Consider the following 15000-nt stretch of genomic DNA (forward strand, 5'->3'; position numbering starts at 1 on the left):
CAAAATTAAATTCTATTTTATTGATAATTAAAAATCTAATATCTATAATTTTCATAGAAATTTAATTAATTAATTAATTAATTATTATTATTATTAATATTATTATTATAAAACACATTTGTTTTTTTTGATTTTACGTCATTATAATTCTCATATATAAAACATTTTACTATATATAAAACAATCACAATATATATATATATATTTATATTTTATATTTTATATTAAAATATACAGATTATATAAAAATTATTTGAAAATTATTTAATAAACTAGAAATTAATTTTTAAAAATGTTAAAAATAATAATAATTATTATTAGTATGATTTTAATGTTTTTTGTTGCAAGTAAGTTATATTGTATTTTTAAGAAAAAAATCAACATCAAAAAATTACTATAACTATAACTAATTGCTTGTAATTAAATTATTTTTAAATTTTCTATATATATATATATATATATATATATTAAATATTTATAGTATGCATACAATTGCCAACTAATACGACTAATTCGGCTAAAAATGTAATTATTATATTTTTTAAATATTTTATTAATTTTTTAAAAATGTTTTAATTGATTTTATTTTACTACTTTAAAAAAAATACTAGTCTATACTATACATATGCGGCGGTATGACTGGAAATGCACGCGTAAACACGTGTATCGAACATAATATGAAAACACGTGTTTGGAATAATATACAATCGTTGAGTATAGCACGTCATAGGCTAGGATTGGTTGCGCTAAACGGACGCAATTTATACGCTATTGGCGGTGAAAATGTATGGATTTATTTTCATTAAATATTATGAAATTATGAAATTAAAATAATTAAAAATTTTAATTTATTTAATTTTTTTTATATGTTAGAACAATACACTAAATATTGTCGAAAAATATGATTACGATTCTAATAGATGGACAGAAATTATGCCATTAAATATTAAACGATAGTAAATTATTTAAAAAAAATTAAACAGTTGAAAATTTTTTTTTAATTTTTAAATATTATTTTTTAATTAATTTAATAAAATTTTAATTTATTTTGTAGCGGCTTAGGTGCTACCGTACTTAACGATACAATTTATGTATGCGGCGGCTATAATGGCGACACTGGTTATTATATATATATATATATATATATATATAGATTTTAATATAATATTTTTTATTATTATTAATAATTTAATTATTTTTTGCTCAGCTCATTATTTATCAGGATGCGAATATTATACCAAGAAAATATATACATGGAAATTTATGCCATCAATGAACCAGGTACGTTACGCGTTTGCATTGGTTGCCCATAACAACCATATCTATGCTATGGGTGGTATGGACAGTGATTTTACATCACTAGATACTGTTGAAAAATATTGTCCCCAAACACAACAGTGGACACTAGTTAGTAGTATGAAATATAAACGGTATATATAATAATAATAATTTTTTTTAAATTTATAATTAGTACTAGTTTTACACGCGCAACATGTATAGTCGTGCAATTCTTTTGCTAATTTTAAAATACTTATAAGTAATTCGAATGATTGCCTAATTTGTTTTATATAACAAACTACTTAACCTAATGTAACAAAACTTTATAATCAATACACAATAATACGTCTAAACTTTTGAGAATTTTAGATTTTTATGTATATTTAAATAATTTTATAAAAATTTAAAAGTTTAATAATTTTTGTGAAAAAATTGCATTTGAAAAAAATTTACAAAATTTTTCGCTTTTAACTAACCTCCCGGTGCCCTGTGATTCATACAATATAGCAAAATGTAATAACACAGCACCTGCCTACCTGTCCATAAAACCTACCTGAGCTCAATAATCATTTAAAATTTTCCATAGAAATAGCATTGCTTTAAATAAAAATTGAAAATTTTTTGCATTTGAGAAAATTTTATAAAAATTTAGCACAGGTAGCTTACCTCCCGGTGCCCTGTAACTCATATAATATAGTAAAGTGTAATTACACGACACCAGCCTACCTGTCCCTAAAATCTACCTGAGCTCAACAAAAATTTTAAATTTCTCATAGAAATTACATTGCTTTCAATAAAAATTGAAAATTTTTGCATTTGAGAAAATTTAAAAAAAACTTATTACAGGTAACTAACCTCCCGGTGCCGAGACTCATACAATATAGCAATATGTTATTACACAGCACCTGCCTACCTGTCTCTAAAATCTACCTGAGCTCAATAATCATTTAAAATTTCCCATAGAAATAACATTGCTTTAAATTAAAATTGAAAATATAACAATATATTTTTAGCTTTGAATTAAAAAATGGTTGTTGAGGAAGTGTGCACACATACAAACAAACAAACAAACAAACAGACAAAACTATTATATTAAATTATAGATAATATACTAATTTTTAATTTTTTACATTTTTAATTCATATTTTTATTTTTTTTTATTATAGTTCACATTTTAGTGGCGTATCTTTTATGGGAAAAATAATTGTTTGCAATGGTAACCAACCGTGCGAATCATACGATGACCAATCAGACAAATGGACAGCAATTGGTAAATATAGTATTTTTTTAATAATGTGCTAGGATCATTTTTTTTTAAATATTACATTAACCAATTTATACTAGTATAATTTATAATTTTAGTTTTTTTTCACACACCAATTTTAACTATATTGATCAAGTTTTTAGTAAATATTTTTTTTTTTAATTTAATTAAATTAACTAAAAATATACACCCAACTACAACAATTTTATATATATATATATATATATATATATATATATATATATATTCATGATCTAGATTTAATTAAAATAAATTTACTTATTTTTTAATTAATTAATTAATTTTAAATAAATTTAGCATCAACAAATTGTCCACGACACGAATCACAGTTAATTTCATGGGATGATAAAATATATGCAATAGGAGGCAATGATTGTAAATATCTATAATTATTAAATTTATTTTTTTAAGTTTTTTTTAATAATTTTTGGATTTTTTTTTTAATAATATTATAATTTAATTTTAGGCAACAATATTGTTGAAGTATATGACTATCGTAACAATAAATGGGAAACAACTACACCGATGCCATACAATGTCTATGCATTTGGTGTATGTTTTTATTTTAAAAAAAATAATTATTATTATTAACTATTATTAATTTATTTTTAATTTTTTTTAGGCAACTATTATGGAACTATAAGTCGTAAAATAATTGATTAATTATAATAAAATTATAGCTTTTTTCAATAAAAAAAAATGTTTAAACATTTTTTTTTTTGGAATAATTAATAAATAAATATAATATTTTTGTTATTGAAAATTATTGTATAATTTTTTTAATTAATAGTTTAATTATGATAAATAATCTTTTTTTTATTAAAAAAATAATATTTAATAATTTATAATTTTTGTATTAAATTAAAAATTTTTATATTCAGATATATTGACTAAAATTGTTTTTTTTAACAATTTTATTTATTAAAATTTTAAAAATCAATTAAAAAAATTATTAGATATTATTCTATTATATTTTTTATCATAAAATATTTAAATTTTGAGTAAATTATATGTTAGATTTTTTTTAGATTTTTTATATATATAAAAAAATTTATTATTTATACAATATATTATTATTATTATTAATTTATGTAAACTTTATATGCAATAATAATAATTATCTATTTTATTGCCAAATAATACTATTAACATAAATAATTGATAAAATAATAAATTTTGTATAATAATAATAATTATTTTATTTTTTAAAAAACTAAATAAATGTTTTTCAAAATTTTGTTTAAATTTTGACTTAAATTTTGTTTAAATTTTGACTTAAATTTTGTTTAAATTTTGACTTAAATTTTGTTTAAATTTTGACTTAAATTTTGTAATAAAAATTTTCATAAAACATCTATATTCACATTCAAATAATTTTTTTTCCAATTTATTAACATATTTTTGTAATTATTTATAATATACATAAATTTTCATATATTGTTTTAAATAATAATAATAATAATAATAAATTATTTTAGTATAAAGTTTTTTGTTATATATATTGATATAAATTATTWTTAATAATTTCTATATTATATTACAAAATAAAACATTAGTTAAATATGAATATTAAAATAAAAACTTAACAAAAAAATATGTGTTAAATAATTGTTTTTATTGCACTTTTATATAAATAAAAAAATGTTTTTTTTTCTAAAAAAAATAATTTTCAATATATTTAGATATTATATATTAAACTTTATATATAAAAATTTTATTTCCACCTCAAAATGTATGAATAATAATAATAATAATAATAATATGAATTTTTATACTTYAAAAAAAAAATAAACAAAATTTCTAGAGAAATGATGATAACATATAAAATAATAATAATTATTATTATAATTAAAAAATAATATTAAGTAATAAAAAATATGTGTTTTTTTCATATATATATATATATTCAATATATTCAGTATATTTGTTGTGTTGAATACAATGAAACAACAAATTTGTGTTTTTCTCTCCAATAATATAATAGAAAAAAAAGATTTTTATTTTTTTAAACTTTTTTTTTAATACTTTTTAATACTTTTGCCGACACGACTACTACTACTACTACTTAATGAGGCCATCCATTCATTGACCTCCTCTAAGTACGGGTCGTTTCCGTATAAGACGTCCCAATTCGTTGCGCAACAATTGTGTCCGCAGTATCTGATCGCTGACCACTGGTGGTGTTGGTGGTCGTGGAGCGGGTGTTTGTGTCGGTGCCGGCGGCGGCRGTGACCGGTCTATAGGTTCCTTTTCGTCATCATAATCATCGGTATAACTAACCCGAACACTGGCCACAGTTGGTCTGCGAGTAGTAGTAGTGGTAGTTGTTGTGGTGGTACCGATCCGACTGATTCTCATCGGTTCGTGATATCGGAACAGATCGGAACCCCAACCGCCGCCACCGCCTCCTCTCTTCGGCAGCGATTCTGCCGATGATGTCTGCGGTCTGACAGTAGTTGTTGTGGTTGTTGTTGTCCGTAGTCTTTGCTGTGGTCTAATAGCCGCCGACGACGACGGAGCCGATGACCKCAACCAACCGCCTCCTACTCTCGGTATATCTCTATCGATATCGATAACAACTGGCGGACTAACACTACTGACCACCACTTTGTCGTCGTCGTCAGGATCTGCTATCACGCGAACCGGTAGCCGCTCTTCGTGATGATGATGATGACCGCTATCGTCGGCGTCGCGGCCGATATCGTGATGGCCGCCGTCATCATAGGTGTCGTCATCGCTAATACTAAGCGTCGGCGTTGTTGTTTTGGCCGACTATTTGTCAGTTTTATTGGTGTCGTTATTGGTGTCGATATAATATCAGGCATTCGCGGCTCAATTAGTTCATCCGGATTTACCGGTTTGGCCAGAATAGGTACCGGTGTTTGAGCTRATATACYACTACCACCACCGATGTTTGCTGTGGCCACCGGCACCGGTATACCATGAGTATCGGTTGCTAACATTTCTCAGTTCAAGTACCGAATAGGGATCGGGCATCGGTTTCGGCGGTGCCGGTACTTTGGCCGGTACTCTCGGTACTAGTATTCCCACTAATTCGGGCATAATCTGAGGTTTTAGTTCAGTTTGTTGTTGTTGTTTGTGGTCACCAGGTTTCGGCTCAACAACACCACCAGCGGGTGTGGCCATTGTGGCCATTGTCTGGTTCTTCGGCGGCGACGGTTTTTTCTGCGGATTTCCTCCTTCACAGCCGCACATATCGTCCGGACAGTTCGGGTCTTCGGCATTACAATTATCGTTACACCAGTGATACATACCGACCGAATTTTTATGCAAACCAACCGATTGACACAATCGGAAATCGGGAGCTCCCGGTCCGGACATTGGATAACAACCTTCGGGATTGGGTTTAACCGTATCGTCCAATCGGAAAGCTTTCAGGACTTTCACATAAATCGTATAGCGTTTGAAGGCTTTGGTTTTGTACGGACCCTTACACTCCAGTTGGCCATTGATGGCCATTGTCGACGCACCGAACTGTCCTCGTTGGACACCATCAGTCGGGTGACAATGTTTACGCCAATACCAGAATGCCGTACCCCAGGCACCGTCCTCTGTATCGGATACTAGGTTCGGGTTGTCCACTAGTCGCTGATCGCCGTACAGTTCACGGGAACATTGTTCATAATTGTATAGCCAGGTCAGTTGGATATAGCCGCGGCCGTAATAGTATTTACCCGGCTGTTCCTTACCGGTTCGGTAATCTGCGGGACAGCCACTCGATGCACATTTGATCTCTTTTTTGGCCTTTTAATTGTAAACCACCCAAAAAAAAAATTATGATTAGTATGCGATACATGAAACTATAGTAAATATTTTGATGGTTATTACCTGTAGACCGGCCGACTCCCATAGTACCTGAGCCAAAAACATGGCCAACTCGTGTTTGGTAGTAATACCGCCGGCACTGCCGGCCAATCGCATGATTGTATCATATTGTTCACGACTGGGTACGGGATATACGTTATCAGTGACCGCTTTCTTGAACTCCGTAAACGTTACCAAATCTTTTTGATTATTAAATTTTTTTTAAAAATTTAATTAATTAATTAATTAATTAATTATTATTATTACTAGTAGTAGTAATATTAGTACTGTATATATAGTTATTAATAATTTAATTGATTTTATATTATCATAATATACTGTCTAAAGTAGTACTAATAGTATTATCAAATAAAATAAATATAACTATTTATATTATTTTAAATTATTTACAAATAATTTTATCATAGTTTTTTATTTAGTTAAAAATATATATTTTAAAATTTACTAATATTTTATATATATATATATATATATATCTATAATTATCAATAAATACCGGTATTATATAAGTATTACTATATTTGTATTATTTATTAATTAGCACATGTTATAGATAATGTAGTTTTTAAAATTTATTTAATACAAAAAAATAAAATTTATATTTTATTAAAATATAATTGTTTTTTAATAAACTATTTTATAGTATATAAAATTAATTAATTATATAAAATAAATATTAATAATAATAATAAATTTAAAGTTTAAATAATAAATTATACTTACTTTCGCAAAATGTTGACAAAAATTGTATAAAAATAGTTATTATTATTATTAAAAATTTTGTCGTCATTTTGAATATATTAAATTAATAGTTAGTTTTAAATATATATGTATTATTAGTATTATTATTAATTTATTATTAATAACTTATTAATAAGGATTAAACATTTTTTTAATAAATAAAAATAATTTTTTTTGATGACACGTAAGCTATAGAGAGAGATAAAAAACTTTATGAAAATGTTGGCAAAAAATATTTTTGGTTTCAATACTAGAAAACTATTTATTTTTATTTTATTTTTTATTAATAGTTATGTTAAATAAAATACTTTAAGTTTTTTTAGGRGAGAGAGAGAGAGAGAGAGAGAGAGAGATAAAGAAAACTGATTCTCGTTTTTATTATATAAAAAAAAATAAAATATTTTTTGTATAATAATCATAACGTTTAACAACTTTTTTTTGTTGATTTTTTTATTTTGTTTGATGTGTGCACTCAATAATATTATAGTAGTTTTTTTTGGCTCAGATTTTTTACACATAAAATAATTTTAACCTCAATTTGTGTTGTTTTTAAAGAAAAAAAATATATATTTTAAGTAAAATATATGCATATATTATATAGATATTTAGTGTAGAGATAATTATTAGTAATATTATTATAGTATTATTATTTGCATATTTATATTGCAATTATTATTATTATTATTATTTTAAATTAAAATGATATACAAAATAGTTGTTTGCCTACAAAACCAATCATTAGTTAAAATAAAACTTTTTTTTGTTGTGTAGTTTTTTATAAGTTATTACTAGTATTTTTAAAGTAATATTTTTATTTCACTCAATTGAAAATATTATACTTTAAAATATTATTTTATTTATTTGAAGTTTTTTTTATATAAATATATTGATATACAGTATATTTGTGCTAATAGTATATTAAATAGTTTTTTATATGATATTACTATAAAAGCTAATTAAAGGTCAACATTATATACACAGTATTAATATATATAAGTAAAAGTCATTAACTTTAATGACATTAAAAGTCACTATTAAATCAATTTATTGTACAATAAAAAAATATTTTTTTATTAATAATAAAATGGAAATTATTATTATTTTTATTATCAAAAAAATATAATAAATAAAAACAATTACATTATATTTATTACAATATATAATACATACTAAACATATTTAAATAAAATACAATACATATCCGCAAAAAAAAATTATTTTATTAATTAATGATTAATAAAAAAAGTTTTATATTTTAATGTTATTTAATGTTTAGTATAAAAAATTCAATTAGATTTTTAATAATTAGTTAATTTACATAAAATAAAATTATAATTTTTTTTATATAATAAAATAGTTTAGAAAATAGTTAATATTTTGTTGTTGTTATTGTTGAATAAATTTGAATAAAAAATTATTTATTTTTTTTGTAATAGTTTAGTAAAAGTTATTATTTTTTAGTAATATTTTTTCTACTATTAAATATTATATAAATAAATCCATATAATAATAATTGTTGTATACATTAGTTTTTTTAGGATTTTTATTATATAACTATATAATATGTTAGGTTATGTTATGTTAAGGTTAGGTTAGATTTAATGGTTGGTTAGATATTTTAAAAAAAAAATAATTTTATTTAATTAATTTTAATTATTAGCAATCTAATTTTTTAATTTATACTTTATATAATTTAATTAAAATCCAAAAAATGTAAAAAAAAATCTATAAAAATTAAAATCTGATAAGTAGTAAAAGTAAAATAATTAATAATAATTTTTACAATTTTTTTAATTTTTTATTTTTTGGCTCAAAAAATAATATGGTAATTTTTTTTATTAAAACACTTAATATAATTTTATTGATATGACCATGGTAAAGTGTATTTTTATTATTATTATTATTATTATTGGCACTGTTACATATGTTAAACAAAACTGTTATAGATTAATTGACGTTATTTTTTCAATAGCATTTAATTTTAATTTTATTTTTTAACAATAATATCAGAGATATTAAAATTTTAATTTTATTTTAAAAAAAATAAAAATATATCAAATCTATTATTTTAATTTTTTTACAATCACAATTTTATTGTTTTAAACTAAGCTGAAATTTTTTTTAACAAATCACTTATTTATACTGTTTATCACTCGATCGATACATACCGTTCCCCATACTCTCTCTCTCTCTCTCTCTCTCTCTCTCTCTCTCTCTCTCTCTCTCTCTCTCTGTGGATATGTATGCAGTTTCCAGACCTGGTTGTGTGTGTCAAACGGTTGTCCCACTTGATTGCTGATGACAATCAAACCCCGATTCCAGGGGTGTATAATCCCATATCAAATATACTGTATATATATATATTTATATATTAATTAAATATAACTAAAAAAATAAAATAATTAATCAAAAGTAACAAAATAAAAACTATATTATTTTTTACTTGAAGTGTGGGGGGTGGGGGTGTCATCAAATAATAATACAATAATCATTGGTCGGTATATTAAAAAAAACACAACTAAATACAAAAGCGCCTATAGATTTTTGTTGGTTGGTTGGTATGGTTTTTAAAATTTTTTAATTTGTTGAACAGTTGGTATACTACATACCTACCTATAAATATATACGGTATATAGTCATCATATAAGTATACTTACCGCACCCGCACCGATACTACTGTACTTACCCACCATCATCACCACCACTATGACTAGTATTGGCCTCCTTGACCACCATTACCGCCGCCGCCGTATTGATCCATTAGATGTCTAACCCACTGATGATTCAATACTTGTTGAATGGTTGGACGTTCCGTTTGTTTCGGATGATTGGTCGACAACAGTAGATCCTCTAAATCTGGGCTCAGGTGGCAAAACAAATCCCTTTCAAATGCAGTGAGCGGTTGATCCTCAGGTATTTTCTTCAGTACATAATAACACCAACGACTATGTGTGCCGGCAAACTCGGTCAGCAAACTGGTCATCAGTGTATGGCCGAGACTGTATACGTCCATCGGTCGGGTAGCCATACCGACAAATTCTCTGTGCCTGATTTCCCGGGCCGACCAACCGTTAATACCCAGTCCTCTATTATCGGGAAAAACGTTAGGTTCCCCCGATAGTAGACCTGGGCTTCCTCGAAGTCGGCCAATTTGAACAGGTATTCACTGGTCTCCGGATCGGTACGATAGAGTATATTCACAGGTCTCAGAGCCAGATGACTAATCGATTGGCCATTGGGTAACCCGTTATGCAAATAGTCCAGAGCCCAGGCCATCTGTACGAACCATCGATGACAACTATATTCGGGCATAACTTCATTGGGATAGCGCTCCAGTAGGCCCTTCAAGGTACCTTCCATCATATCCATTACCATACAATGATAGGAGTATTCGAACGCTGAATACGGCTCCTGTAGCCCAAAAACATGTGTAATCCTCAATATGTTCGGATGATTCAATGGCCACATAGTTTCCGCTTCGCGATACAAACCCAACAACGATGACCGCAAATCCCATTCAAACTTATATTTCAGATGACATACTTTTAGCGCCTGAACCACTTGATGGTTGATATTCACGATTTTCCAGACCTGGTTGTCGAACGGATCCGATTGGTTGCTGGCTATCAACGATTCCAGTTCGTAGCCATAGTCCTGGTAGAGTATCCGTCGATGAAACTGGAGTACATGTCGGCCACCGAACGAATAGCCTTCGCTGGCGTACATCGAAAACAATAGATCCATACCTTCGTAGTCGTCTTCATCTTCATCGTAGTAATCGTCGTCTTCTTCATCGTAGTAATCGTCTTCAAATTGTTCCGCCATTTTCTTCCTCTACTTCGTTGTTGTTGTCGTTGTTGTTGCCGATGATGATGAAGATCTGGCTGTTTGTTGTCGGGTAGTATTGTTAGTATTGTTGAGCACCGGGTGGTTGTGTTATTAGGTGTCCGTCCGTACGAAATGTCTATATATCTATATATCTCTTTTGTATCTGTAATCCAATGGTTTCTGTCTTTGATTTTTTTTGTTTGTGATGTCTGTGTGTCTGTGAGTTTAAGATCAAAACTTTATATTTTTCTATTTTTTTTGTTTTTTGATTTTTTTGTTTTTTGAAAAAATTAATTGTTATTTGTTTGTTGATTCAAACAATACAATTGAGAAAAAAAACTATTTTTTTCAATTTTTTCCAAAAAAAAAAAATATTATTATTTTTATTTAAACTGAAAAATTATTAGTAATTATAATAAATTTTTTATTGATTATATAATGTACTAATGATGACAACGATTAACATTTAAATGTACTATAAATGTAATATAAAACCAGTTGAGAATGCTAGAAAGCATTTCCACACGAATTCCTAATCATAATTAAAAATTAAATTCAGTATGATAAAATAAAATCAACTATAGTTATGTAGGGTATCAAACGATTTAGTATGACAAAATAAACAACTATAGTCATGTGGGGTATCAAATGATTCAGTATTACAAAATAAACTACTATTTTCCTAAAAAATAAACTTAAATAAGAAAAAAAACAAAAAAAAATCAAAAAAAATTTGTAGCGGATAGTGGATTCGAACCTATGTCCTCGTGGGACAGACAGACCGACAGACAGACAGACAGACAGACAGACTTATAGAATGCATATACGTATTCCTTTCAGGAATTCGTGAATATAGTATTTTATGTTTTCAATAAATTAAATGTTTTATATTTTTTGTGTTCAATAAACTTTTTATTTTAAAAAAAATTAATTTTATTTTAATTAAAAAAAAAAATCTATTAATACATAGAAAACAAGATATTTAAAAAAAATAATATAATAAAGGGTTTATTCAATAATGTAATTAAAAAATTGATTTGATTTAATGTTATAATTGTTTTTCAAAAAAAAAAATAAAAATAAAACAAAACAAAAATGAAAATTCATAGCAAACCAACAAAAAAAAAATGAAAATTTAAATTACGGTTACAAACAAAACAAAAAATATGTCCAAATTTTTCGATCCCTTCCAACACCAGATTCAAAGAGATGGTAGTGTCCAACAACAACAACAATCAGCTACAGGATCGGTACGTCAACAACTACCAGGTGCTCCCAGTCGATCACTGCCTACCCCGCACTCGATGCTAAGCGATTCAATTTATTATAAATTTCAGGAAACAATGGCCCAGGACTTTGAGGTCGTCGACTCTGATGAAGTCAATAATAATAATCAGGAACTGGAGCCCAACGTTATAGGTATACCCAGAACAGGTGAACTAGAGTTAGGTTCGTCACGGATACAGCCGGTGCCGCAGTCGACACCCGGATCAATGACTCCAGTAGTAGTAGTAGCCGATCGGGACAGAGATATCCAAGTTTTAAACCAATTGGGTTTACAAACTCAACTGTCCGCTAATGAACTGCTGGGCATCGGTACGTCTGGACGGGTATATCGCGGTAGGTTTGGGCCGGCAATTGGCCGACTCAGTCGTCAATGTGGTCTCAGAAACTTTACGCCCGGAGCCCGGTTTGCCGTGAAATGTGTTGAACTAACTACCACTACTGGTTCAGCGGCTACTGTTCAACGCAGGATATCCTACGAAATAGAGAAGCGTACAATGGAAAGGGTTAGCCATCGAAACTGTGTACCATTTCGTATGGCCATCAATATGGGTCCACCCGTACGGGTAAGACATCTAACAAATCCCGGGTATAATTTTCTAAGCTATAATCGTATGTATTTAGTAATGGATGAAAGTGATCAGGGATCATTACGAGATTGGTTGCAAATGGTTGGTGACAACACCATTAATAGCTACCTGTGCTGTAAACTTGTACGCGATATGATTGCCGGTATGTATTATCTGCACCGAAATGGTATAGTTCACGGCGATGTACACGACGGCAATGTCCTATTGTTCAGTGATACTAACGATACGATTGCCGACAGCAATCTAGTGGCCAAATGGGTTGACTTTGGCTATAGTCTACTATCTGGTCATTGGTCGGCCAGTCATTACGCTTCGGCAACTGATTGGAAAAAATTTCAACGAAACGATTGCCAGGAAATGATCAGACTATGCGAACAAGTATTAGAAAAATCGGATCCATTAGTTGAACCCAAGGCTAATATCAGTGACTGGTGGCTACTGGTCGACCATTTAAGACAGACACCTAATCTTAGGAAAGTTATCGACAACGATAAACAACAATCGGATGATACGATCTATACATTGGAAATATTTTTAGTCAAATAGTTTTTTTATTTATTAGTTCATTGATTATTATTATTATAGCGATTATGTGATATATCTCTATATTATGGTAACAAATAAAATACATATTTATTTATTTTATTTTTATAATAAAAAAAATCAATTAATTTATTTAACACATTATCAAACATTATAAAAACAAAAATCTAAAAAATAAAAATCTAATCTATAAAAAAAAAATCAGAAAAAACTTTTAATATCCAACATATAGGAGACATAATGTCTAATCGTTAATACCATATATAATGGATAAATATAAATTATAGAAAAAATTGATCTAGCTTAAAACAATACATAAAAATAAATTTATAATCTAAGCATTGATTAATTATTTAACAATTTTGATTTTTTTTTATGAATTTTAATAAAAACGACAATTTTTTTATTGTTTTTTATTGGATTTTATTTTGGATAACAATTAAACATAAACTCAAAAAATTTATAAAAATTAAAAATATCATTACATTATTGAATAAACCCTTTTTTGAATTTTATTATCATTTTTTTTTGTTTGTTTGTATAAATTGATTAAAATTTAAATAGTGATAATTAATAATAATAATAAACAATAGTTTGAAATAAAATACTTATAAATAATACTTTTTTTCTCTATACTGTATATAATAATAATATAGTATATATAATAAACTATTTTATGAATTTATAAATTAATACACACTTATAAAATATATATTAAAATATTATTAGTTGATTTTTTTAGTTAGTATTGTTTGTTAAAAAAAATTTATTTTTAATTTTTTGTTGCTTTTATAGTCTAATTTGCTATCAATCGGTACCGAAATATTTTTGTCCAAAATGATTGGGCGCCACCTGATGTACTTCGGAGGTCAGTATAGTCATCGACGGGAAAGTTTTGGCCACCGATGTAACCGCTAGTGTTGTTGTTGTGATTACAATACAAAAAAAAAACAAACAAAAAGTTTTAAACAATTTTTAGTCTCAAAACTAATTATTTAATTTAATTTCAAAATTTATTTTATTTAATCATAATTTTATTATAAACTGTTTTATTAACTAAAATCAATTAACTAACAAACTAATTAAGTTTTTATTACCTAAAATAAATTAACTAAATTAAGCTAATTATTAACTAACTAATTATAACTAAATAAGTTTTTATTAACTAATTATAACTAAAAAGTTTTATCAACTAAATTAAGTTTATTATTAACTAAATAATTAACTAAATAATTAACTAAACAAGTTTTATTATTAACTAAAGCAAATTATAACAAAATTTAATAAATTATTTAGTAATTAATTAATTACTGATTTATTTTTTGTTACTTTTTTTTTGTTTGTTTATCACTCAATACACTAACCATTTGGCGTACAAAACAAGTTCAACAAAATAATTGACTTTTCATTGACTCCGTGTTCCTTAAGTACTTTGACCGCCCGGACCACTGTATTACCGGTTGACATAATCGGATACATTAGCAGTACTTTACGTTTCTGAATGTCTTCGGGAAACTTGGCATAGACTACCCGTGCTTCGTGTGTCTCCTCATCCGATTGGACCAGTATTTTGCCGATACGTATCGATCGGCAACAGTCTCGCAA

General features: G+C 26.9%; 2 protein-coding genes across 2 annotated transcripts in view; both read right to left on the minus strand.

The window, feature by feature from the left end:
• Nucleotides 1-10132: 10132 nt before the first annotated feature.
• LOC128959039 (uncharacterized) lies at nt 10133-10975 on the minus strand. The gene has a single exon (XM_054304982.1). It carries the CDS (start codon nt 10973-10975, stop codon nt 10133-10135), a length of 843 nt encoding a protein of 280 aa, XP_054160957.1.
• A 3166-nt stretch (nt 10976-14141) lies between these two features.
• Nucleotides 14142-15000, minus strand: part of LOC128959080 (uracil phosphoribosyltransferase homolog) — a 2471-nt gene continuing 1612 nt past the window's right edge. Inside the window, exons 3-4 of the mRNA XM_054305024.1 lie at nt 14760-15000; nt 14142-14309 (exon numbers count right to left, since the gene is read on the minus strand). The exon at nt 14760-15000 is cut by the window's right edge and continues 153 nt beyond it. Of these exons, the coding sequence (XP_054160999.1) occupies nt 14203-14309; nt 14760-15000 (348 nt within the window). The 3' untranslated portion in view covers nt 14142-14202. The remainder of the gene's footprint in view (nt 14310-14759) is intronic.

Source organism: Oppia nitens, unplaced genomic scaffold (genome assembly GCF_028296485.1).
Source record: "Oppia nitens isolate AA-2021 unplaced genomic scaffold, nextdenovo-longstitch-racon4-pilon3 scaffold40_pilon_pilon_pilon, whole genome shotgun sequence".
NCBI classification, from domain to species: domain Eukaryota; kingdom Metazoa; phylum Arthropoda; class Arachnida; order Sarcoptiformes; family Oppiidae; genus Oppia; species Oppia nitens.

What these genes read in the sequence shown, in the direction of transcription:
- LOC128959039 (XM_054304982.1), bottom strand. Translation starts at nt 10,975, where the DNA reads ATGGCGGAACAATTTGAAGACGATTACTACGATGAAGAAGACGACGAT.